The sequence below is a fragment of the Arabidopsis lyrata genome, assembly GCF_000004255.2.
Source record: "Arabidopsis lyrata subsp. lyrata unplaced genomic scaffold ARALYscaffold_6, whole genome shotgun sequence".
NCBI classification, from domain to species: Eukaryota; Viridiplantae; Streptophyta; class Magnoliopsida; order Brassicales; family Brassicaceae; genus Arabidopsis; species Arabidopsis lyrata.
The window spans coordinates 21683013-21708732 of record NW_003302550.1 but is presented as its reverse complement, the minus strand read 5'-3'; the positions used below and the strand labels follow the sequence as shown (position 1 = coordinate 21708732).

General features: G+C 36.4%; 4 protein-coding genes and 2 long non-coding RNA genes across 14 annotated transcripts; 4 read left to right on the top strand and 2 right to left on the bottom strand.

Annotated features, from left to right (window-relative positions):
• Nucleotides 1–135: 135 nt before the first annotated feature.
• LOC9310809 (probable WRKY transcription factor 19) lies at nt 136–4886 on the bottom strand. The gene is made up of 7 exons (XM_021021976.1): nt 4180–4886; nt 3924–4084; nt 3619–3825; nt 2877–3481; nt 1599–2670; nt 1220–1516; nt 136–1142 (listed from the first exon to the last, which is right to left on the bottom strand). Exons 1-7 carry the CDS (start codon nt 4709–4711, stop codon nt 417–419), a joined length of 3600 nt encoding a protein of 1199 aa, XP_020877635.1. The 5' UTR covers nt 4712–4886; the 3' UTR covers nt 136–416.
• A 735-nt stretch (nt 4887–5621) lies between these two features.
• Nucleotides 5622–12623, bottom strand: LOC110227558. 5 transcript variants are annotated; one of them, XR_002331266.1, is made up of 4 exons: nt 12028–12623; nt 11815–11895; nt 11047–11126; nt 5622–5980 (listed from the first exon to the last, which is right to left on the bottom strand). It is a non-coding gene; the product is annotated as an uncharacterized LOC110227558 (long non-coding RNA). The 5 variants fall into 5 exon arrangements; XR_002331267.1 differs by having other exon boundaries at nt 5622–5997; nt 11055–11126; XR_002331268.1 differs by having other exon boundaries at nt 11055–11126.
• On the top strand, nt 6682–10969 carry LOC9310808 (disease resistance protein LAZ5). Its single transcript, XM_002874695.2, has 5 exons — nt 6682–7179; nt 7333–8467; nt 8571–8882; nt 8978–10030; nt 10104–10969. Exons 1-5 carry the CDS (start codon nt 6740–6742, stop codon nt 10800–10802), a joined length of 3639 nt encoding a protein of 1212 aa, XP_002874741.1. The 5' UTR covers nt 6682–6739; the 3' UTR covers nt 10803–10969.
• Nucleotides 12624–13617: 994 nt separating the features above from the next.
• Nucleotides 13618–15466, top strand: LOC9310807. Its single transcript, XM_021022049.1, has 4 exons — nt 13618–14056; nt 14458–14694; nt 14775–14992; nt 15078–15466. Exons 1-4 carry the CDS (start codon nt 13781–13783, stop codon nt 15262–15264), a joined length of 918 nt encoding a protein of 305 aa, XP_020877708.1. The 5' UTR covers nt 13618–13780; the 3' UTR covers nt 15265–15466.
• Nucleotides 15467–18375: 2909 nt separating this feature from the next.
• Nucleotides 18376–20498, top strand: LOC9310806. 2 transcript variants are annotated; one of them, XR_002331274.1, is made up of 5 exons: nt 18378–18594; nt 18871–18985; nt 19391–19514; nt 19995–20098; nt 20398–20498. It is a non-coding gene; the product is annotated as an uncharacterized LOC9310806 (long non-coding RNA). The 2 variants fall into 2 exon arrangements; XR_002331273.1 differs by lacking the exon at nt 20398–20498 and having other exon boundaries at nt 18376–18594.
• Nucleotides 20499–21476: 978 nt separating this feature from the next.
• On the top strand, nt 21477–25469 carry LOC9310805 (protein TPX2). 4 transcript variants are annotated; one of them, XM_021022012.1, is made up of 18 exons: nt 21477–21893; nt 22231–22377; nt 22503–22586; nt 22795–22927; nt 23019–23103; nt 23248–23298; nt 23393–23484; nt 23571–23646; nt 23726–23788; nt 23883–23969; nt 24119–24177; nt 24275–24347; nt 24439–24504; nt 24601–24663; nt 24753–24824; nt 24907–24951; nt 25034–25115; nt 25230–25469. In XM_021022012.1, exons 1-18 carry the CDS (start codon nt 21695–21697, stop codon nt 25262–25264), a joined length of 1512 nt encoding a protein of 503 aa, XP_020877671.1. In that variant the 5' UTR covers nt 21477–21694; the 3' UTR covers nt 25265–25469. The 4 variants fall into 4 exon arrangements, with proteins under 4 accessions (XP_020877671.1, XP_020877669.1, XP_020877672.1 ...); XM_021022010.1 differs by having other exon boundaries at nt 24589–24663; XM_021022013.1 differs by having other exon boundaries at nt 21478–21893; nt 25034–25150.
• Nucleotides 25470–25720: the final 251 nt, after the last annotated feature.

Sequence of the window (25720 nt, the reverse complement as noted above, 5' to 3'; positions counted from 1 at the left end):
AAATAAAATTCTCAAAAGTTTGAGTTTCCATAAGACAATTCTCATTTTATAGGATTTAGAGAAATTTATCGTCCCTTGGAACCATTGTAACAGAATTCACTCTCTCTTCTTTTGTTTCTTGTGCAAAACAACCAATCAAGAAACAAGTCCACAGTAGCATTCAAAATGTATCACAAAATCTTCGAAGAATCTCAAATCATCCCTCATGTAATACTAAGAACACAAGCAGCATAATAAGATTTAGAAGAATATCATTACTTTGACCAAAAAAAAAAGATGAAGATATCATTACCAGATCTAGTTGACTACTTAAGGAACATCAGACTCTCTGCATTTGAATCAGACTTTGGCACGTTTACATTGGAGACAGTTTAAACACTCTTTCTTGTGTCCATTCCACAGAGTAGAAGTAGAAACTAAGAGATCTGAACTTTTTTGAGCCATCCAAATCTATTCCATAGTCTTGAAAACTTCTCTGTGTCAATTTGGCGAAATTCAACCTTGAATCTTAGGGTCCACGCGTTATCAGGCAATCTTACGAGGTTCTTGCAGTCTACAAATCTCAGTTCTTCAAGAGCAGTAAGATACGAAATGGAGGAGGGTAGCTCTCTAACGGCTGTCCTGCTTAAATCCAGAAACCTTAAACATTTCATCCTTCTCGACAAGTCCGGAAACCGCTCCAGGCTTGTGCAGCCTGACAGATTCAGAGTTTCAAGATGCTTTAACTTGCAGATGCTGGTTGGAAGATTCTTAAGGTGTCTGCTGTTTTCCAGGTCCAGCTTTTCAAGCAATACCAGATTCTTGATCGAAGACGGGACTTCTTGTATCATAGTACCACCCATGTACAGTTCTTTCACATTTGGTGAGATCTCCGGGAAATTCTCTAGCTTTGAGCAGCCAGAAAGATTCAGAACCTCAAGAGATTCTAAATCAACAGTAGATGGAATACTCTCCAGCTTCGAGCAGCCCTTTAAATTTAAAAAAACAATCTTTTTGAGATAAGAAACGGACTGGCTAATGCTCAACAAGCTGTTACAACCTTCAAGATCAATATGCTCAAGATTCGGCGCACTTGAAAGTCGTGGGATTTTTGTTAACTGGTAGGAGTAGCTAAGTTTCATCTTTTTAAGGTTCCCCAGACTCTGCAAAAGAGAGAAAAAATCATGAGCAACTTCATGATTACCATATTTGACTGAATTGGTAGTACCAAAAACCTTGCCTTTTTTCCTTTCCAAAGTTTCCTTGCACAGCTACTTGATAAGTTAAGCTCTACAAGATTCTCTGGATTAAAACTTTCTGGCAAGGAGCTTAAAGGATAAAATTCCCAATGAAGAAGCCTTAGCTTGCTTGGCAAATATTCAAGACCTTGAGGAAAATATACTCCATGCTTCTCTTCCACTTTGGAGCAATACAGTTTTAACAGTCTAAGGTTACACATTTTCTCGAATACATTGGGATTTGCATCAAATGTCTGCTTCGACATGTCTAGGAAAATGCCCTCAATAGCTGTTGTGCCCTGAAAACAAAGAGAAAAAATTTACCCTCCAAAAATAATTTTAGCCGGAACAAATTTACAAGTGTCATTAATGATGACTTACAGTGTCATTTATGAATACATCCCTGATATCTTCGGCATTCCACAACCTGCTGCGGTCTCCTGGTCTGTCAGCTGATTCTTGGCGAACAATTTCTCGACCAGTTGCCTGGATAAAACTGAGCATGTCCACGAAGTTGTGTTGCGATATTGTTAACAGTGATTTGTCAACAAGGCCTCTAAATCCGACATGTGTGGAGAAACCACAACCATCCAGCAACATTGCGACATTGTCTTTATCCATCCTATTAAAGAAACATGCAATGTCCAAAAATATACTCCTCTCATTGTCATCAAGCCCACAACAGCTCCTTTCAAATATACCTGGAATGTAAATGGGAGATGTTGTCTTAACTTCTTGTGATAACCTATTCCTTTCTCTATCAACACTGCTCAAGAACTGAAGAACCTGGGGATTTCCATTTGAAAATTTGACCAGCTCAAGTGACAATGTCTTGTAAACCTCAGGTGACAAAACAATTTGAAATGTCCCACGATCGAGAAGTCGTACAGACGTAGGAATATCTAATGGCTTGACCTCATAGACATGATCGATTTTACATAGTACGAAAACACGTCTATTTCTAGAGGTCATGATTATTCTGCTTCCTGGACCAAAATAGTTAAGCTTCCCCAAAAAGGTGCCAACATCTCTGTAATCATTCACATCGTCCAGAATAACGAGGATCCTTTTACGCTGAAGCCGACTCCTCAAGAAACTAGTTTTAATGTCGGAAATCCGAATAACATGAGGTTCTACCTCTAAAACTCTAGACAAAAAATCCTCTCTCACAGCATCGTGACCTTTTACTTCAACTTCTTTGTGGAGGTCTTTAAGGAAGACACAAGTCTCATATTGGACAGAGATTCTGCGAAAGATCTCTTCAGCAATGGTTGTTTTTCCTATACCAACCGTACCCCATATACCTATGCTGCGAACATCTAGGGACTCGATGCATAGCAGTGACAAAATCTCCTCTACTTGTATATCCATCCCAATCATGTTCACCTTATCACCAGAACATAGCACCTTCAAAGCATCTCTTACAATCTCATCTATAAGTTCAGATTCGGACCTGCAAAATTTTAAGAATAAAGTAAAAACAAAACAAACATCAGGCGAAAGACCGGGATCATATATTAAAGGTCTATAACCTTAATGGTCGCAGACGAGTGAAAAGCTTCTTTATACAAATCCTAACCAGGAACAGCTAACCTGCTTTATTTTTCCTAGCCAAAATTTATCCAATTCTCCCAAATCAAAGACAAGTAGAACACGTACCTATCTGTCAACGTGTATCCAGGCATCTGAGATATTTCCTTCAAAGCAGCCTGCCACCTTTCTGGTTCGTTTTGGAGAAAATATCTTTCATAATTCTTGCTGTTACTGATTAAATCGTATGGTGATAGTCTGTAAAAGATTGGATAAACCGCTTGATACTCTGTTTGTTGGTGTTCAAGAATGTTTAAGAGGTTTGACGGGACATATGTGCTTGTTAACAATATGATAAAAACCCTACATTTTGGAACTGCATCCACCTCATCAAATTCGTTAAAGACAGAAATCCCTCTCCGGCAAAGGGCAGCTCGAAGATGGCTAATGAAATCATCGTTGATTTGGTCCCCTCTTCTGTATCTGATTACAACATCATAATCTTCAGAGGCAGAAAATCTAGCACATGTTCTTAGAGGCCCAAACACATCACTTGTATCAGAAAATGCTCTATCTACAAACATGCTCTGAGACCCTTGGAAGCCAATGGTTTGTTCAGCATCTTGCAGATTCTTTGAGGACCCTGGTGGAAAACTGACAAAGTCCGCACCATTGACGGCGACGAAACTATTTGTATTTTCATAAGCTTCACGCTTCAGATTGTCAAGAAGTGCCTAAAAGATAACACATGCATATAACAGTGTTCACTTTGATAGAATCTTCTGACTTGCTTAGACTAAAAAATTAAATTCATTATGATGGCTTTAACTTTTTATATAGCAACAAATATGTGCTTAATGGATTGACGAACCTCTTGTGTGGAAGTAAGCTCAGTGGTGTTTAAAACAGTGATGCCATCAAACGAAACTTTCATGACCTCATAAACAGAGTTGAAGAGGAGAGAGGCTCCATGAGCTTTCGAGTTGTAGACGTAATACTCTGACTCGTCCAAAACGCAAAGCGTTGAGTGGGATACAATCGAATTCCACCTCTTCTTTGAGATCCTTCCTTCTAAATCCTGTGAACAAAGGAGAAACAAATCATCAAGTATGACCGTACTTGTTGATATTTGATATGTTTCTATTTTCATAACGTTGGCTTGGTTAAATAGCTTACTCGAGGTAAGGCATTTGAATTTATGGTAAGATGACGACGAAGGTCCTTGACAGTATGGATCCCAGCTTGGCACAAACACGATTCTGTAAGGCCGTCTTTGGCGATATATTCTAGCCTCCAGACCTCAGAACCAGGATATGGAAGGTTGTGTTTCCGATAAGCTGCAGCATTACCAAAACGAACAAAATGATTAAGCAAATGCGTTCGCGATTACTGGTCGTACAGAATTACTCTGCTAATCTAGGAATTGACTCACATTCTCCTCGTTGATCTCTGCACGTAAACGCTTCACTTATCGCCTCCACAACTCCTCCTTCGGTCGCTTTTGCACCTAATCGGAACTTCCTGCTCCTCATCCAGCTCGAATTATGTGTGAAAGTGACATCACCGCCGATCACTCCGACCCCATCCTTAAGCGTCACAGTCAGATCTCCGACGAGCAACGGTCGTTTCCCTTCCCGTGACCGGAGTATATTCCGGTTGAACTCATCGGAGGTCCAGCTTTCTCTGGCGAAATCGCCGTTCAGTGGTACGATCTCGAGCCGCGAGAACGAAAGCGAGTCCAAGGTGACTCGAGTGTTTGTGGCGGTCTCGACGAGCTCGATTGTTACTGGAGAACCGTCCTCGGCCTCAATCCTTGAACCCGTGAATATATTTCGTGGCGGCGAGTTTATGAAACGCAGCTTCAACAAGGGAGTTTTAGTAGACGTTGTAACAGGCTGAACAAGTTCTTCGATTTCTCGGCGTATGATGCGACGGAAGAACTTTTCCATCTCAACTGGTTCCATTACACAGATTTTTTTCACTTCTTCGAAGCTCTTGATTTACTTTTCTTGGTCTTGCCAAATCTTTTCGAGGAATTGATTGTTCTTTGAAGAAAAATTTCGACCAAAAAAACGGTTTTCTCACAGATAGATTCTTTTAAGATCATCTTTACTTTTTGTCAAGAGCGTTTTCTTATTACAATTTGGGATTGGGTTTATTATTTCTTTCTTTTTTTGTCGGTCATTATTATTTTTCTGATAGATAAATAGGGAGATTTATTGAGATGTTATACATTTTATATGAAATTACCAGAAACATACAGATCTTTTTTTTATTACTATCATATTTTGGGTATATTTTTTATACCCAGCGTGCCCCTGTTAAACGTTACAGAAAAAAACGTAATTACAAAGAATGCCACTGCCACGTCAGCAAAGCCGCGTCGCCACATCAGAAATCGCTGACGTGTATTAATGAACTCAGCCGTCGAGCGATATAGCGGCAGTGACGGCTGAGTTACGGTATGTTGCGGCTGATTTAAGAAAAATGGTTGAGTTATGAGCAAACGGCTGACTTACGAGTATAACCCAGCCTGGAGTTACGGCTGACTTACTGAAATCTGTCTGAGTTATGATAAAATGGCTGACTTTCGAGCATAACCCACCCTAAGGTACGGCTGAGTTTTCACCCGATGGTTGATTTGTCAAATTTTTGGCTGAATTATTGCTTCGACACGGCTGACTTAACTTTCTCCGGCTGGCTGAGTTATCAAAGACGGCTTAGTTATGGGATGACGTTACGGACGAAAGGTTGTGTAAATTATATGTTACGGCTGAGTTACATCACGTTACGGCTGAGTTACATCACTTTACGGCTGATTTATAATACAGATCGGAAAGCAACATTTTTTTGGAGAAGACAATATGAAATTTATTGGTCAAATAACAACAATCAAATTAAGATTCGTAAAAATATGTTTGAGAGATACATAGGAGGAAGACTAAACCGTATGAATCAAAACATAGATAGAAGTAGAAATGTCTCCAAATAGATCGATTGAGAGGAAGATTAAACGAGAGACATGTAAAATCAAAGTAAAAGAGTAGCTATTCTTGATTTCAACTCAAACCTGTAACGAATCATGTAGAATTCCATAGATCTCTTTGTTTTGGGTTTTGATTTTTGATGACTTTTTTCGTGAGCGTGGTTGCGAGTAGATCTGACGAAGCTTTTGATTTGGGACCCTATGGCAAGCGTTGTGGCTGTGAGGTCTAGGAAGATTCAGCCCAATCCTGCAATTTGAAGATCTCTGTCAATGTTGTACCCAAGTTAGTTACAGATTATTAGATCTAAAAGCTTTTCTTGGATTTGGAGACAAAAAAAGAGAAGAGGAGAAATGATCTAAAAGCTTTTCTTGGATTTGGAGACAAAAAAAGAGAAGAGGAGAAATAACGTGAGTTTGAAGAGTGTGAGATTGGTGATGTGGATTAATGACATGAATAACCAAATTTTTATTTATTATTTTTAATTAAAAACGAATTAAAAATTATTAATTAAAAAAAAACTAATGAAGGGTGTTAATTGTAATTACACAAATGCTCAAAACATATGAGTAATTTTTAGAAAATGTATGATATTCTAGTAATATTCGAACTTTTGGTTAACATCTGAGTAAATATTTCTAGATAAATATAGTACTCCCTCGGTTTCGTTTTAGTTGTCGTTTAAAGTTTTCTCACACAAATTAAGAAAAACATTAAATTTTATAAAAAATTTTATTGGCCAAAACATTAAAACAATAGAGATAATACTGGAATTTTTACCAAATATTTGCATTGAAAACCTAAAACGACAACTATTACGAAACAAAATTTAAGTCCTAAAACGACAACTAAAACGAAACGGATGGAGTATTTGTTTAGGAAAAATTACTAAATAAATACACCTTTTTCCGGCAATAATCAGAGAAACCAAAAAACTATGCGTTGACCGATCATTTTAGCTTCGTAATCTGTACGGTAAACTGGAAAAATTGCATCAAGAGCTCTCTCATGGAATCATCTACTCCTCCCTCTGCAGAATTCGATGTGTTTCTCAGTTTCAGAGGCTTTGACACACGCAACAACTTCACCGGTCATCTTCAAAAAGCACTTCGTCTGAGAGGAATCGACTCATTCATCGACGACAGGCTCCATCGAGGTGACAATCTCACCGCGCTTTTCGATCGAATAGAGAAATCCAAGATCGCAATCATCATCTTCTCGACAAATTACGCAAATTCTGCTTGGTGCCTTCGAGAGCTTGTGAAGATCCTCGAATGTAGAAACAGAAACCAGCAGCTGGTTGTACCGATCTTCTACAAAGTTGAAAAATCGGATGTCAAGATACAGGAATTGACTTTTCCCGGAGTTTCACCGGAAGAGATTTCATCATGGAAGGCTGCTCTTGTCTCAGCATCCAACATTCTCGGTTATGTAGTCAAGGAAATAAGGTATACTTCATCAATGTCACAAAAAAAAACTTACTCAGTCTTTGGTGTCAAAGTTATCACTTTGTTTCCTCTGCCTTTATCTTCTTAGAAATGCTGTTAAAAGTTTCTATTATCTCGTTTAAACTAAATCCAGCTTCTTCTTCATTTTGTTAGCACGTCTGAGGCCAACCTTGTTGATGAAATTGCTGTTGACACATTCAAGAAGCTGAATGATTTGGCTCCGAGTGGGAACGAAGGTCTCGTGGGAATAGAATCGCGTTTGAAGAATCTTGAAAAGCTGTTATCATGGGAGGATTTGGATTCTGTTCATATCATAGGCATTGTTGGAATGGTAGGGATTGGGAAAACGACTCTTGCTGATTGTTTGTATGGACGTATGCGTGGTCGGTTCGACGGTAGCTGCTTCCTAACAAATATTCGCGAAAATTCGGGTAGAAGCGGATTAGAATATTTGCTGCAGAAACTCTTTTCCACTGTACTAAATGATAGAGATTTGGAGATTGGAGCTCCTGGAAATGCACATGAGAGATTTGAGCGCCGGCTTAAGAGCAAGAGGCTGCTTATTGTGCTTGATGATGTGAATGATGAAAAGCAGATCAGATATCTTATGGGGCACTGCAAATGGTATCAAGGAGGAAGTAGAATTATCATTACTACTAGAGACTGTAAACTGATCGAGACGATCAAAGGCCGAAAATATGTGCTCCCGAAATTGAATGATAGAGAAGCCTTGAAGCTTTTTAGCTTGAATGCGTTTAATGACTCTTGCCCTTCGAAAGAGTTCGAAGGTTTGACAAATATGGTTCTAGATTACGCTAAAGGCCACCCTTTGGCTCTTAAGGTGTTAGGATCTGATCTTTGTGAGAGGGATAATCTGTACTGGGAAGCTAAACTGGATAGACTGAAATGTAGATCACATGGAGATATCTACGAAGTTCTGGAAACAAGCTACGAGGAGCTTACCATTGAGCAGAAGAATGTTTTTCTCGATATTGCATGTTTTTTCAGATCAGAGAACGTGGATTACGTGACAAGCCTTCTTAACAGTCATGGTGTGGACGTGTCTAGCGTGATAAAGGATCTTGTTGACAAATGTCTAATCACTCTTTCTGATAATCGCATTGAGATGCATGACATGTTGCAGACGATGGGCAAGGAGATTAGTTTAAAAGCAGAAACAATAGGAATAAGAGACTTTACGTGGCTATCACGACATGGTAACCAGTGCCAATGGCATATCAGACTATGGGACAGTGAGGATATTTGTGACATACTAACCAAAGGCCAGGTAATGACATATCCTTGATGATATTCTATTGTCTACAATTTGGTATTATACTTTAGCATCTTGCTTTGAATTAACTATTGTTCATCTACCACTTGATTGATAGGGCACTGACAAGATAAGAGGGATTTTTCTCGACACATCAAAACTAAGAGCAATGCGTCTAAGTGCCAAAGCCTTAAAAGGGATGTACAATCTCAAATACTTGAAAATTTATGATTCTCATTGTTCCCGTGGATGTGAAGTGGAATTTAAACTGCACTTGCGGAAGGGGCTTGATTACCTTCCTAATGAGCTTACATATCTACATTGGCATGGTTACCCACTACAGAGTATCCCTTTAGACTTTGACCCCAAGAATCTTGTAGACCTTAAATTGCCACATAGTCAATTAGCAGAAATTTGGGATGATGAAAAGGTATGCTTTTATGTGTACTTAAATAAGTCCTTAGCTAAAGTGAATGCTAATTTGCATCAAAAATTTAACTTGTGGTTGGATTTTTTTTTTCACAGGATGCTGGAATGCTCAAATGGGTTGATCTTAGTCACTCCTTGAATTTACATCAGTGTTTGGGTTTGGCTAATGCTCAAAATCTTGAGAGGTTGAATCTAGAAGGATGTACTAGTTTGAAAAAATTGCCGACAACGATAAATGGTTTGGAGAAGCTTGTTTACCTCAATCTCAGGGATTGCACAAGCCTTAGGAGTCTTCCAAAAGGACTCAAAACTCAATCCTTGCAAACTCTTATTCTCAGTGGCTGCTCCAGATTAAAGAAATTCCCACTGATCTCAGAAAATGTTGAAGTTTTACTTTTAGATGGCACTGCTATAAAGAGCCTTCCCGAATCCATTGAAACCTTGAGAAGACTTGCTTTGCTGAATCTGAAGAATTGCAAAAAGCTGAAACATCTTTCTTCTGATCTTTATAAGCTGAAATGTCTACAAGAGCTAATACTCTCAGGTTGCTCACGATTAGAGGTTTTTCCAGAAATTAAGGAAGACATGGAATCTTTGGAGATTTTACTTATGGATGATACAGCCATCACTGAGATGCCAAAGATGATGCATTTGAGCAATATCCAGACATTTTCGTTATGTGGAACAAGCAGTCAAGTTTCTGTTAGTATGTTCTTCATGCCACCTACATTGGGCTGCTCTCGGTTAACAGATCTTTACCTCTCAAGATGCAGTCTTTACAAACTCCCAGATAATATCGGTGGCCTATCCTCTTTGCAGTCTTTATGCTTAAGCGGAAACAACATCGAGAATCTTCCAGAAAGCTTCAACCAGCTTCACAATCTGAAATGGTTTGATCTAAAGTTTTGCAAAATGCTCAAGTCTCTACCAGTCCTTCCGCAAAACCTGCAGTATCTAGATGCACACGAATGCGAGTCACTTGAAACTTTGGAAAATCCATTGACGCCTTTGACGGTAGGAGAGAGGATCCATTCTATGTTCATCTTTAGCAACTGTTACAAACTGAACCAAGACGCACAGAGTCTTGTGGGTCATGCTCGAATCAAAAGTCAGTTGATGGCTAATGCTTCTGTAAAACGTTATTATCGGGTATTCTTTTTATTCTTCCCTCTCTCTTTCACCATCAAAATTAGAACAAAAGCTTATTGTCTGTCTTTTACAGGGTTTCATCCCAGAGCCTCTGGTTGGAATCTGTTATGCAGCGACAGACATACCGAGCTGGTTCTGCCACCAAAGACTAGGACGCTCACTAGAAATCCCATTGCCTCCACACTGGTGTGACACTGACTTTGTTGGACTTGCGTTATCTGTAGTTGTCTCATTCATGGACTATGAAGACAGTGCGAAACGTTTCTCGGTAAAGTGTTGTGGCAAATTCGAGAACCAAGACGGTTCCTTCACGAGATTTGATTTCACTCTCGCAGGCTGGAACGAACCGTGTGGATCCCTTAGCCATGAACCAAGAAAGCTCGCTTCTGACCACGTTTTCATGGGATACAACAGTTGCTTCCACGTCAAGAATCTCCATGGAGAGAGTAAAAACTGTTGCTACACAAAGGCTTCGTTCGAATTCTATGTGACAGATGATGAAACAAGAAAGAAGATAGAAACTTGTGAAGTGATAAAATGTGGGATGAGTTTAGTGTATGTTCCTGAAGATGATGATTGTATGTTGCTGAAGAAGACAAATATAGTTCAGCTAAGTTTGAAGAGCGGACCAAGCTGTACCGAACCAACCTGTTCCTACGGTCTTGATGATGTTATGGACGATGTTAGACCCAAGAGAGGACTTTGCCAGTTTGTTGGTGGTGGAGAACCAGATTGTAAGAGAACGAAGGAGGAGAAGATCACAGTGCGATAAAGTCTATAGTTATGTCAAAATTTTGTTTTATTGAATGTCAGTAAACGTCAATGCCTTTTATTTGTGTATTCTATATGTAAAAGGACTAGTTCATGATGATTAGGTGTAGCATGATAGTTAGGTATTTTCGTAAACCAAGGAATATGCAGACAAAGAAATTAATAGTATATGTTTTCTAATTAAACATGCTTCTCATAATCAAAGAATGATAAGAAAAAAGATAGACAGAATTGAAGACACTGACCATGTTACCTTTATTAAAGTCACTTCAATTGTCTCTTGGTTTCCACCTCTTGAGGGATCAAATCCCATAGTTTTCCACTACTAAAAGGAAAATATGAGAAGAATCAGAAAATGAGTATATAAATGGAAAAGCCAACATTATGAAGATCTGACTATCTTCTATAATATCATTGCAAACTCCACACACCACCGTTAACAGAAAAAACAAGAAGAGGATGTGTGATTAAAATATGGACAGCTACTAAAATAATTAGGTAATCGTTATGCGCATCCTTATATTCAAGAACATTGTATATCTATTAAAGATCAACAATGACAAACATAACTTGATAAGAGATTAGACACAATCCTAAAGTAAAAATAGACTCGACACCTTCAGTTTCATCTTCTTTTGGACATATGGAACAGTGCATAACTTCAGTGCATATATATAAACAAATGTAAAGGTTGGCATAGATATAACTGCAGTGAAAGATGATACATTACAGGAAAGAAGAAAAAAAAAATCGTAAAGATGAGACCAAGACAGGAAGACTCAACCACTAACCTTGACCAAATCAGACAACATAACCTGAGTGAATTCACAGGTCCAAAACAATGACAACAAGAAAAAAAGCTGCTCTTAGACTTTTAAACTTGTGAATGAATATCTTGGCTTTAGTAATGCAGCTAGGAAAAAACCAACCTTTGGACCTATAAGCTAATTTCGAAATATCGATTGTACATATGCAGCTAGAACTACACACGTAGAAGTTAAGAGAGCACTTACCATGGTTGATCAATCACTCAGAGTGCATTGTATGGTTGCATAAATCTCACATGTAGATTTTCTCAAACGGCATAATCTCACCTGCAATATAAATACCAAACACATTTTCAGAGATTAAGATGATGTAGCATGTCAAAGCACATTCAATTTCTAAACAAACACTTTAATCTCTTGAAAAGAAAAGAAAAACAGATTGCTTGGAATAACAACAACCTCGTGGATTCTGGAACTTTGTGAATCTTGTTTCAGGTTCTTCCATCAAATTTATAAAATTGCGACAAATTAGAATCCAATTTCAGAGTATGGCCGAAGAGAAGATGGACCGAGAGTTTCAAGAGATATCCATTAAAATCGAAAGCGATGGAAAGTGAGAATAGGAGTTGTGACGAGTGGACAAGAAGAAAAATTGATCTCCGAACATGAGAGAAGCTTTGTGAGAGAAAGATACCGGGGGTATTGCCGATACGGTGGTGGAAGGCATTGCAGCGATGGCGTTGTCAGATTGTGACAAAAGACAAACCGAAATTCAGGAAATTGGGGAAAATTGCGAAAACCGGGTCCACAGAGAATACGGTGTGTCGACCACAGTGGATTATACTCTGTGAAAACTGAAAAGTGTGAAACTCGCGACAAACTAAAAACTAAAAAAAAAAAAGCAACTAAGCTCCTTATTATTGCCACGTGTATGGCTATAAATCCACACTTGCCCTTCGTTGATGAATCTCTTCCAGTCCGGTACGCCACACAACTGGCCGAAAGTTGAAATATATAGCACATGCTTACAAAACCGGTCTAATAATCAAAATGGTATTATGATTCCTTTTAAACTTAACTACTATTTCAATGACTAGCCCACTGGGCCTAAGCCCGCGTCACAGGGATTTTTAAGCCTCCACTTAAGGGCCCTCTGATAAACTGGTGGTCTGGAGCGCCTGAGCAAGTCCGCATGTAAATTCCCAGGTGGCCACAGGAGTGAGAGAGCGAAACTGCGTCTGGGGAGGATCGATCCCTGGCCTAGACCAACAGGGCGATCCTTCCAACCAAACGAGAACCACTCTCCCACCACCATGCGGTTAACTATTTCAATTTTCGGTTAAATATCGTTATATTTTTCATTAACCCTCATTTAAAACACTGTTTGATAGCAAATAAGAAGCCAAGTAACTCAAGTTATCTAAAAACACTGATTTGTGGGGTAACCAAAAAAAGTCTGAACCATATATCGTAGTTCAAAGACCAAACCATTAATTAAATAATTAGTTTTCTATTCTGCTTTCTCCAGTAGACTCAGGATTTGAGATCTTGAGCTCAAGAAGAAATATAAGAAAAATCTTTTAAGAAAAATGATTTTTATATAGTAATCATAAAGTTTAAAAGTTAAGATGAAATGAAACCAAACAACTAATATGATGAATAATATTAAAAAAAAAGAGAGAAATATATAATTGAATTTTGTAGTATACTGTATACCTCTCCAATCAAACATGTTTTACTATTACACCAAAATAATTTTCAATAGTTTTTTTGAGACCTTAAAAACTTACATCTAAAATTATGTATGGTCCTTAGATAAGTGAAAGTTTGATCCACACGCTTATGCCGACATGATCCAGGTCTTTCAAACTAATTATTTAATTATTTTTCGTCAACCGTGGGATTAACTATTTTATTATTTTGATAAACTGAATTTTTTTAAAAGAAAAACAAAAACAAATGCAAGTACGACGGAAGAAATCAATAAATTAAAGAAATGGTACATGCGTCAAGCCATTACATTAACAAACCAAAAAAAAAAAAAAAAATTGGTAGAGCAATTTGTTTTTCTTTATCAAAATCACACAAAATCTTCTTTATTTGTTATTTAATCCTTCCTTCATCCTCAGGTTTCTTTCGATTCGTTGAGTAATTCGATTAGTAAAAATCTAGGGCTCTATTTTTCTTGTCTCTGTTTCTGGGTTTGTTCTCGATGACTTATCACGAGGAAGACGATACAGTTTCTGAATTTCGAGTTAGAGTTGAAGAAGATGGAGTTGAGAAATTAGGGCATTATGTTAAACTTACTGAGGAAGATGATCCATCACCGTCTTCTTCTTCTTCTTCTTCTTCTTCTTCTTCTTCTTCTTCTTCATGTGGACAGAAACGATCTGTTTGGTTTTGGATCAAGCTTGGTCTTTTCTTAACATTTCTAACTGCTTTGGGTCTCGCTGGTTACAAATGGCTCGCTCCTTTAATCATGGATAAGGTTTTGATTTTCTTCCAATTCAATGCACGTCTCTCAATACAATGATGATGTCTTGTTGGATTGATGTTCTATGTGTTATGTTCTTCCGAAAGTTTTGTTCTTTATCAATTGGGTTTGATTAGAGTTTCAACAACTGATCACTGATCATCACTCTTGAATTAGATTTCAAGTACCGGCCACAAGTCTGATTGATGTTACTGTTCTTTTAGTGTAGAAAAATGGTTCCTTTATGGGATTGATTCATGTGAATTTGTATCTTGAAAAGTTTGTGGTTAATGTTCTGTGGCTTAAATCAGTTGATTTTCGATACCTATATGACCCGGTGCTCTTAACGAATTCAACCAGTAACATCTTTGGCTTTGTTGCTGATTGTGGGATTATACACTTACCTTTGTTTGCAGGAGCTAATCCCTCTCATAAAATGGGAGATGGAGACATTTACACACCCGGTGTGCGGTATTCTTGTGTTTGCATCGGTGTCATTATTCCCTGTGATACTTATTCCAACTACGCCGTCAATGTGGGTGGCTGGGATTACATTTGGTTATTTCTATGGCCTTCTCCTTACTCTTCCAGCTGTAGCTATTGGTGTTTCACTTCCTTACTTCATCAGCTATCTCTTCCTCAACAAAATTCAAGTATGTGAACTCGCTTAGAAATCGGTTATATCCTGAGTAACGACTACTTTATATATCGTTGAAATTGATGAATGTTGCAGGGTTGGTTAGAAAGATATCCAGATCAAGCTGCAATGTTGAGAGCTGCTGGTGGAGGTAGTTGGTTTCACCAGTTTCGAGCTGTAACCTTAATCCGGATTTCTCCATTCCCTTTTCCTCTTTATAACTATTGCGCTGTTGCAACTCGTGTAAAGTTCGGTCCTTACATGGCTGGTTCTCTCGTAGGCATGGCGCCAGAGATTTTCGTCGCAATTTATACGTAAGTGTAGAAATTTCTTGCAATTTTAGATAATGAATGAATGATTTAGCATTCTGATAGTTTTGTTTGGTTTTGATGTTTGCAGAGGGATTCTTATAAGGGCATTGGTAGATGCATCCACTGCGGAACAAGAGGGTCTCTCGATTCTTCAGATTGTTCTCAACATTCTTGGTTTTGTAGCAACTGTTGTGACAACTGTTCTCATCACTAAGTATGCGAAAAGACAGCTTGAAGTTATGAAAAAGGAGAAGGAAGCTTTGTTGTTACAGTAATGGAGACAACAACCTCAGAAGTTTTGTCTCTGCTTATTACCAAAGTACAGGTTTTGTCCATGATGTGAAAAAACTAGATTTTTGTTTGGTCAAATGTTTTGGTTTGTCATTACAAACGAGAAATGAAAGGGTAGAAAAGAAAAATTATAATGACTAAAAACACACAAAATTCTCTAACACGATCTTATATGTGTTTCTGGTATTTTTGTTTTTTGATGATTGAAAAGAGTCAATTAACTGACATTGTTGATATTGGTATATAATTGAAAACTTAAGATCATTTCTCCTTCTTCGTCTTCTCATTTTTGAAGACTGGAAGTTGTCTCATTGGTAAATAGTCTTACTGTTGTGTCAGATAATCCATATTCATAGGTGAAAAGTGAAAACTTGCTCTTCGAATATTATGGGCTGAATTGAGAAAGAGCCCAATGTAGCTTACATGCCCAATTTTTTCTCTTATCAAAATCAAATATGTTATTTTTGAACTATAGTCAGAGTTATTTGTAGCCTACGACCCCTGTTCTAAAAATCCCCGCCTAGCCCCGATTACTCCCCGCTTAATCGCTAGGCCCACTCTATCCGCCTCGATTAATGACTAATCCCCTAAAAAATCAGTAACCCGATTATTTTCCGCCTAATCCGATTACTTCCCGCCTAATCTTATATATCCCGATTATTTTTTAGATTGCAAGTATAGAAAAACTTTTTATTTTTGTTATTCAATCATTTGAATGGAGAGTTTGTGATGTTTTACAATAACTTGTGTTCAAATTTTAATAAAAATCATAAATTTGTATAAAAATCATAAATTTTTACAATATTGGATTAATATATTTTAAAATTATTAAAATAACCCTAAAACTAATCCCCGATTAATCCTCGATTTTAATCTGATTTTCCGATTAATCGCTAGGCCCATGCCGAGCGCCCGACTAGCGCCTAGCGATTTTTCAAACAAGGCCTACGACTATGCTTTTCGGCATATTAAATGGTGGAAATAAAGAAGAAACATAACCTATGATTTTTGAAGAAGCTGCCCCATACTGCGCATGTGAGCCCAATTCAATGAACCATGTCAACAAATAAATAATCATAAGACTATCAGCAATGGTAAACTTGGGTGAATGTGTGTTAGTGGGGTGTAAATATTTTTTTATTATTATAATTAGAGATAGAGAAAAGAGAGAGAGGGAGAGATAGAGAGAGATAGAAAGAAGAAATTTTTTTCTATTTTTATAATACCTTACACTTGAGTGTAAACTTGCACCCTTGTTTTATGTTTTAGCCCAAATTTACATTATTTCTCATTTGTTTATAACTAACACCCGAGTGTTAAATACTCCACTGCGTGTGCTCTAAGAAGAGCAATCAAAATTTATGCTCTATCCTTTTCTTCTTAAATAAAAAAAGTGTTCATTCAAATTAAACAATGCTAATTAGTCTTGTCATTCTTTGATTTGTAAATAGTTTTTTGAGTGAACATGACATGTATATGTAGAGTTGTTGTCAAGTAGTAGCCGCGCCTATATAGTCCGGACCACAGTGGACTTTTTATTTGGTGGATTTAACGGATCAACCCATTTAAAACCGTGAACATAAAAATCTTAACTTAAACTGCTTGACGTGTGTAGATATCACGGACCATCCCTGACCATTTTATACATTAGTCATAAATGAAAAAGGATCATATAAACAAACACACACCTATGCATTAGTAAAGTAAAAAATAAAACAAGAACTTTTTTTTTATATATATATAACAACTAACTCGTTGAATATTTATATGAATCTACCCAAGTGAAGGAGTGAGAGAGATAAGAGGAGAAGAAGAACTATATGAAGAGTAGGAAAGCACATTGAGAAATGAGAATTGTTTGCGAGAAACAAAAAACATCAAGAAATACCCAAAATATCAATCTATTAGGAACATAGGGAATAATTGATTCAGTTTTTATATTGGTTACTATTTTTAATTTTTCATAGCGGTACAATTGAAGCTATCCTAAGATTCCTAACACAACAATACCGAGCAACAAATATGTTCAACTACTCTCATCCCCAAATAAATGTTGTCTTAATTCCCTTCAAAAGTGCTTTTGGTCCAAAACCCAAAATCCTTTGAAACACTTTTGTCTAAAAGTATATGTAAAGCCATTTACATTTTGTCCTACGTATGAACCACAAAATTAAATATTTGTCCTATGCTCTTAATTTTTTTTTCCTTCCTTTAGACTAAAATATTTACTCAATTAGTAAAAGTTACATGTCAAACATAATTTAGTTTGCATTTTCTGAATATTCTGGCTTGAATTAACAATAAATATGCTTCTGACTTGGTACCACTTTCATCAGTGTATCTATATGTCTTTTTCATGCGAATAAAACCCATTGCTCATTAATGGTATTTTGTCATCTGATGAAACACATGCTCTTATATAGGAAAAAGACTTTCAAATTCAGTTACACATTCAAAAGATTTTAAATATTGAAAAATGTTTACACATTACATTCAATGTTTTTAAAAATTTAGGCTTTAATTAAGATATTTGGGTGGACACCAAATAAGAAAAATTTTCTTTAAAATTTTAATACTAACTAGGATATGACCCGCGGTACACCGCGGGGTAAATAAATTTTTGTTTGTATTTTTTTTTTATAATTTGATTATTTGTGTTATATTTATTTGATTAAAAAAAAATTTTGGTTTATCTAAATCTTTTTTTGTTTTTGTCTTTTTTTATAATCTTATGATTGATCGTATTTGGTTTGTAATAAAGCTAGATTTTACCCCGCCGCGGATTGATATTTTTGTAACTAAAAAGTTTAAATTTTAAGTTGTAGTTGTTTTGTTGATATTATTTGTTTTGTATAGTATTTATGATTGTATACTTGTATTTTAGTTGTTAATTCTAGCATTTCACCTATGGTATACCGTCCCGTATTAATATCGACCCTAACCCGTCCGGTGAAATTAAATCTTTTTTTTTCCGAAAAATACTTTGTTTAAAGGACATATGGTTCCCATATGATTTATGTTTTGTTATTCAATTTAAAGTTTGCTTATAAATGGTTTCCATAATATTTATATTTTTAATTTTTATAGAGTTCAAATATAAAAAGTATTACTGCAGGCCTAGAAAGAAATGTTGAATGCCCGTACCAACCGCTTGGTCTAGTGATCATGTGAAAATGAGTAAACCAAATTGAAATCCCTAGATTTGCGAGAGTGGATCGGTCATAGAGCTCAGTTTACGGTGGTGAATCCAGTGAGCCATGAGCCATGAGACCACAATTGGAGAAGATGTGAAGCAAAAGCAGATCGAGAACCATGTAGGCTTGAAACTCTCTTCTTCTTCTTCTTCTCCTTCAATCTCTCTCTTACCAAAACTAATCTCGTTTGCTAGTGCTCTATCTCTTACATCCTCTTCCCCTGCCTTAGCCATTCCTTCTTTCTCCTCTTCTCAGCCACTCACCACTCCTTTCAGTACCCAATCCAAGTTTGTGCAGATTGGTCTTCTCAATGGATTTGTTCCTCTTCCAGTCTAATTCTTGATCTCCAAAACAAATCTAATCTTGATTACTTTTCCTTTTTTATCATTTGTGTAGCAAAATTAGACCTTGCCCTTCCACGAACCCAGGTTGTGTATCGACGAATCCGACCTCATCTTCCTTCTCATTTCCATTGACGATCCGTGAAACCGATGCACAGGATCCCATTCAGGTCTTTGATTGTTGCTATTAAGCACATTTTAAAAAAAACGTTATGCTTTTTGATTGTTGCTATAAGGTGAGAGGGTCTTTCCAAGATATTAGATGTTAAAACTCTATTTTTACTTACGCAGGAACTTTTGACAATCTAATTATTATGTATTAAGACTTGTGCTAACCCCGTAAAAGGATGCTTCTTCTTTTATTTTTGTTTTAGGTTCTAAGTCGATGGTTCTAATCTTTGAAAAAATAATCAGTTAGATCTTTGTTTGAAGAATCTGTCTTCTTGCATTCGAAAATTTTATATATCATATAATTTTCGTTGATATTTGCTCAGAGACTAAAATCTTCATTGGTAACATGTTTAAAGAGAGATTGCTCTGGTTGTTCACGTTGTGACATTTGTTGAATTTGGCAGGTTCATGGATCTCAAATGCAAAGCAACATGGACACGCTTATTCAACATAGTCAAGGACCAAAGTAAACAATGAGATTCCTTATGGGATCTTAAAGAACATTTTCATACAACACATTACAAACAGGTCGGTCGTTTTCAAAGTCTCTTTCCATTTTTCCATGTCTTTTTATGTTTTAAGCTAATCATTTGATCGCCTCAAAAGGTATTTCAAGAATACATGATAGTTTCTTGTCATCTTAATTCTTCATTTCCTACACAGAAAATCTTGTAGAAAACAATTTATAAACATAGATTAGATCAAATCCAAATCCAACTAATACTAAAACAAAGTATTCCAGAAGAAACACAAAATGATATATATTTTTATGAAAAGGAATGTATACAATATTGTAATGTAGTATCAAAAAGAAGTTAAAGGCTTTATGGATCTGCAGAATCTGTGTTGTTCAAATCAAATCTGCAGAACATTTCTCTTGCATTTTCTTGTTAACCACAAATCTGCAGAAAAAACAAAACAAAAAAAAATGAATTTGGAAACTGAAAATAATATTTGAGTTCAGAATCTCACCACTCACCAGTTTGGTTGTGTATTGCCATGATGCAGGATCTTAACTTAGATTCGTCATGCGATTTTGTAAACCCGTCTCTTAGATAGGCGAATGAAACAACCATGGAGATATTGAAAAGGTTTCATCCTCGATGTAAAAGGTATAATGTTTCTTGATGTGCTGTTTTTTTCTTTTGCATGTGTTGACATGTTATATATAGAGGTTGTAGATGTTTAGGGTTAGGTTTGATTGTAAAGCAGAAAAATTTTGGTGATCAAGATCAAAATCTTGAAAATCTCGCAATTTGAAATTAATCCTAACTATATTAGGTATATTCTCTATATATGGTACAAAAGAGATATATATATTACAATCGTCAAGATTTATGTATATTGTTAGCATGTTTAGTTGTTAGAACCGTGTAATTAATGAGATAATTATTGTCGTTTCTTTTTGTAGAAAACATCTTACCAAAAGAGATATACATAATAATAGGCGAAATTTGTGGAAGATCCGAACTAAAGATTTGTTGGTTACCAAACAAATCATTTTAATTCGTTAGAATTTTTTTGGAAAGTATCATTTAATGTGAATCCGAAATACTTTTTTTTGGGTCAAATTTCGGGTCAAAATTAAACAAATTTTCGGGTCAAAGATTTGGTGAATAAATTTCGGGTTGAAAATCACAAAGAAGGTAAGATCCGATTGTCTCCAAGTCGGGTCGAAATAAATTAATTCCGGGTCAAAATTTCGACCCGATTGGGGACCCAAAAAACGGTTGCAAAAATGTATAGTAGATACTCTAATAATAATGTAGACACGCTCCTTTTGGTTATTGTAAATACAACGAATTAAACACGTATTTGATTTTTTTTTTGTGTGACTTTAAAACATTTTAAACCTTTTTTGTTACATGTTTTAATTATTGATCAATATCCGAATTTTCAGAGTGACTTTCATTTTCAATATATCCTCATTGGAATATCATTGGTTATTTCTATCTTCATAATAGATTCCACAGAATTGAAGTTCATTTGATAGTTTTGCTATCAACTTATAAATAAAATTATCCAACTAGATTTAAAATAAAATGAACAAATAAAAAGGGTATAAATCAAACAGTCAAAGACTAGATTTGTTACCATAGTGCATGCTTAGAATAATTGGAAAATAGAGATTTCTTAACATAAATAGATAGAGCCAGGTCAAAACGTGACAAACGAATACAACTGTTGGTGGCAGAATCGAAATTAATCCACAATTCTCTCTATTCCCCGCCGAAAATTTCAGACTCATCGAACGCCTAAAAAAACCCTTACGTCACTTCCTACCAAAACTACGAAAACACCCCTACACTCTCTGTCTCAGAGAAGGGTATTCTAGTCTTTTACAATATCCCTCTCAACAGTCCAATCAAATTCAAATTCATTTGTTGACATAATAATCCACGTCAGGAACTGCACGCTTATTCAACGATGTCGTTTTGTGATTCTACAAAAGGAAAAAATAAATATTTTTGCCGTTTTGTCGCTTTTTAATTAAATAAAAACTCTGGGAAAAAAAACAGAGACGTTTATTTCCTTCTCTGCAATTCTTCTTCTTCTTCTTCTGTTCACTCATCAAAACCAATGATGATAAAATCACTCATAAATTAGGGTTTCTTGTGGTGACTGGTGAGTGGTGAGTGAGTGTTCAGGCGTCGTTAAAATCTACCAGTGGTTCGTTTTTCTCTCTGTTTCTGTGTTAAAGAGAGATAATGGAGATGGAGACGGAGACAGAGACGGAGTCCGATGAAGATATGGAGATGGAGACAATGGTTTTTGAAGTGACTGAAATTGATTTGGAGTATGAGTTTGATGCTTCTCGTTGGTTTGATTTTACTCGAGAGGAGTTGTCTTTGGAGTCTCGTGCTGCTGAACTTTGGTTCGAGACCGCTCAGTCTTATCCACCTTCTCGTGAGTATTATCGCTTCAGGATTTTGATTGTTTTTTTTGTGATTAGTCTCGTTTTCGTGAAATGTGTGTTAAAGTTTGGTTTGTGATTACGTCATCTTACGCAATGCGGTAATAACGATGGGTGAAATATTTGACTCGAAATTTTAAAGATGTTTAATTGAGATATAATCTTCGTTGTAATCTTCTTTTTTGTTTAGGAATCTGTTATTCTGATGATTAGATTTTGATTTTATTCGTGTCCTGAATTGACAATTTCATTACAAATGCAGAGAGTGTCTTGTTAGAATCAAAGTGTGTTTATGTCTGATTCATTTTGTGTTTTGTTTTTTTTTTTCAGCTTTTGCTATGAAACTGTTAATGAAAGAGGAGAGTTTTTCTGATGAAAAGACTGAGTCTTTGTCAAAATCCGAAGATGGGGAAGTTATAGTAGATGTTCAGGAGAATGACAGAGAAATTTCTCAGCAACCAGATGTGAATGAAACAGGTGAATGTAGGATGTTTTGGGTTATGTTTCTGAATCTCTAAACTAGTTTACTGGTTTTAGCATTGTATAGGTTTTGGGTAACAAAGTTGAAGACTTTACAAGTTATGGTTCTTGTTTTGTTTCAGGAAATGGAATGAGGTCTGGGGTATTTACATTCATTCAAGGTGGTGGTACTTTAAACAAAGTTCCAAATCAGTCCTTACTTAAAGGTAATTCACTTTTACTAAAGGAGAACACACATGTGGTTCAGCTATTTTTTTATGGTTATGAATTATTGTCTAACCTCTGATCTTTTCTTTGGTATTTTACTTTATTGATCAAACTCATTTTCTCATACTTGAATACATTATTGCTGGTGGTTTTGATTGTTTTACTTTTGCCTCCTGTCTAAGTTCTCACTTTCTCTACTTCTACCAGGACCTACATTTAGCAATCGGATTCATTCTGATAAACTGAAATGCCGACCAAAGTCAAGTATCAGGCCAATACCGAGAAGCTCGACATTGATGAAACCGACTGCTAGCCTATTAGCAAAACAAGATAATGCCAGGTGAGTATGAGAAACATAATTTTCTTGTTATCTTCCTTCTATCAACTTAATTCAATGAACTTAATACTTGGTTGTTCTGTTGATCTCCTAGAATGCAAGTGGATGAAATTAAGTGTCCTTCATCTGAAATTCAATCTGCTAAAAGACAGAAGCTCGATGGTGGTCTACTTCGTAAGGTTAGAGTTTCTAGTAGCCATGAGTTTCGTTGTATCAAGTTCCTTTAAGAATTATATGATTAAAGCATTTGACTAGTGGTAGTAATAGATTTTGTGCTTATCTATCTATTCGTAGACCTTCAAATAAGCTCTCTTCTGTTTCAGGTTGCTGAAGCGACGCAGGAAACGAATTTGGTCCACAAGACACTCAAGAAGGTTCTTATCTGTTTCTTGAGTTCTCCTTCAACTTTCTTGTTGGAAAAGAGAAGTGAGTGTAAATTATTCGATTGCTTGTTATATGGTTTTGCAGGATCTTGATAGAAACTCACTACATGCTAGGATGAAGATTACTGTCCCACAGGAGCCTGATTTTGCAACATCACATAGAGCAAATAGGATACGGTTAGGATCTATACATGGGATGATAGTAAATTGTTATGGCGAAAGGTCACACACCTCACTGGCTGTTTTACTAATGATTGTTTCAGGCACAAGGGCACTGATAAGTTGGACCAGGACTCAACATCAGTGTATAGATTCAAAGCACGCCCCTTGAACCGAAAAGTTAGTATCTGCTAAGTACTTAACATGGAAGCCATTTCTTTATTGTATCCCAGCTCAAACATGTGTGTGTTTTCTGTAGATCTTCGACGGTCCATCATTGCCCATTCGGAAAAACAGCACTCCTAAACTACCTGAATTTCAAGTAAGCATTAGAAACTAAGTAGGGCTGGTCTTACTCTATGTTTTACATGCCTAATAATTATTACTTTAGATTATATTACTTGTGGTTGTATCAGGAATTTCGCTTAAAGACTTCCGAAAGAGCTATGCAACATTCATCAGCAGTATCAACACCGTCTTATCAGGGAACTAGTTATCGTAAGGTTATACACCAATTGAACTTACTTGAAACCATATCATGTTTACAAGATTATTTCATATCAATGTGTGTATCCTAAAATAGGATCTAACTGATATTCATCTTTCATCTGGACCACTCAATCTTAAAGGATAGAATTTTTCTTTTTGACAGGAGTCAGATAAGCCTAATAGGACAGCATTTCTTGACGGTGTTAACAGGGAACCAAGAAGGTATGATACTAAAAAAATACGAGGGGCTCTTCTTGCTTTTTTACTCCAACTTTTATATGATAGAACTGTGATTATTCTGCGAGTTGAATTTTAACAGACCAAGAGCTATGGATATACCTAAGGATGATGATAGAAAACACCTCTTCAAAGCTCGGCCTCTTAACAATAAGGTATAATGTTTTCTTTCTGGTGTTGCATTTGCTTACATAAATTTTTCATACTAATAGATATACTCATATAGGGTTCATTTCCATTAAACAGATACTTTCAAGTGGGCGAGACATTGGCATTTTCGGAAAAAGCAAGCGAGAAACTACAGCTCCCTTGGTATGTCAGTCTATCGATTATTCTTTACTCTATATATATATGTCTATGTAGAGGTTTCCTACAATAGACTCAAACTGTTCTTAGACTCAAACGCAGGGGTTTAGTTTTCACTCGGAAAGGAGGGCTCAACCAGATTTGCCAACAGACCTTTTCAGTAAGGTTCGATTCGCGGTTCCCGAACAAGATATTTTCGTCAATAGTTATCTGATGAATCCTAAGTTTTCTTACTTTGTTGTTTTACTTTACAGCTCTCTTTATCATCCGAACTTCGGCCTAACAATGGTTCTCGCTTAAGATTTCCTCAGCCTGAACAAGTAAAGGTGCAACTTGTGATTTCGTTTCATTTGACTATATGTCATTTAGAAAAATATCAAGTTTTAACAATCGTTTTCTTGGCATAAGGTCTCAAAGGAAAATAGACTGAACTCCTTTCAAGCAGGGAATGAAGTAAGTTGTTGATTCAAGCTTCTTCTACTACTACTGCCACTCACAGTTTCTTTGATCATTGATCGATGTAAGTGCATTGCAGAGAACAAGCAAGTTTACGGGAAAACCGATGGTACAACACGGTGTAGTTCCTGAAACTAGCCGGCAATGGACTTCTAGGAGTGGTAAGCTCGAAGCAACGGTGCAACTAAATTAACAAGTAATATACAAAAGAACACTACTATATATTAGGGCTTCTTTTATAGCTTTGGGGATCATTTTTGTTTTCGATTTGGCAGGTGTTCTCGCTGATCGTAGAAAAGAAAATCCTTAGTTATAGGAATCATCTCCATTTTTTGTAAATTAAGACTTGGTTCTCTTAGGTGACAACTATTCAAAAAGAAGGCTAACATTTTGAAGAACTAAAATCTGTCTCTCAAGGGGTGTGGTGTGACATTGTGGTCGGTTATATTTTGGCAAAGGAAATGTACATTGTGGATAAACTCATTTCTTGATATACAAAGAGAGGTTCAACATCACTTGTGGATTTTTGAGACAATATTTGTTAACTATTATATGTATTGCTCCGTAGATTAGCTGGACTCAGTAGATCAGTTTCCTCCTTGAGACTTGGTTCTCTTAGGTAACAAATATTCAAAACGAAGGTTAGAGTTATGAAGAATAGTGACAAGTGACAAAAAGTCAAGTTTAGAAGTTAATCTCTATACTATTAAAAGAGAAGTACAATTGAAAATGGGTCGGGTTAAAATCAGAAAATTAACCCGAAATT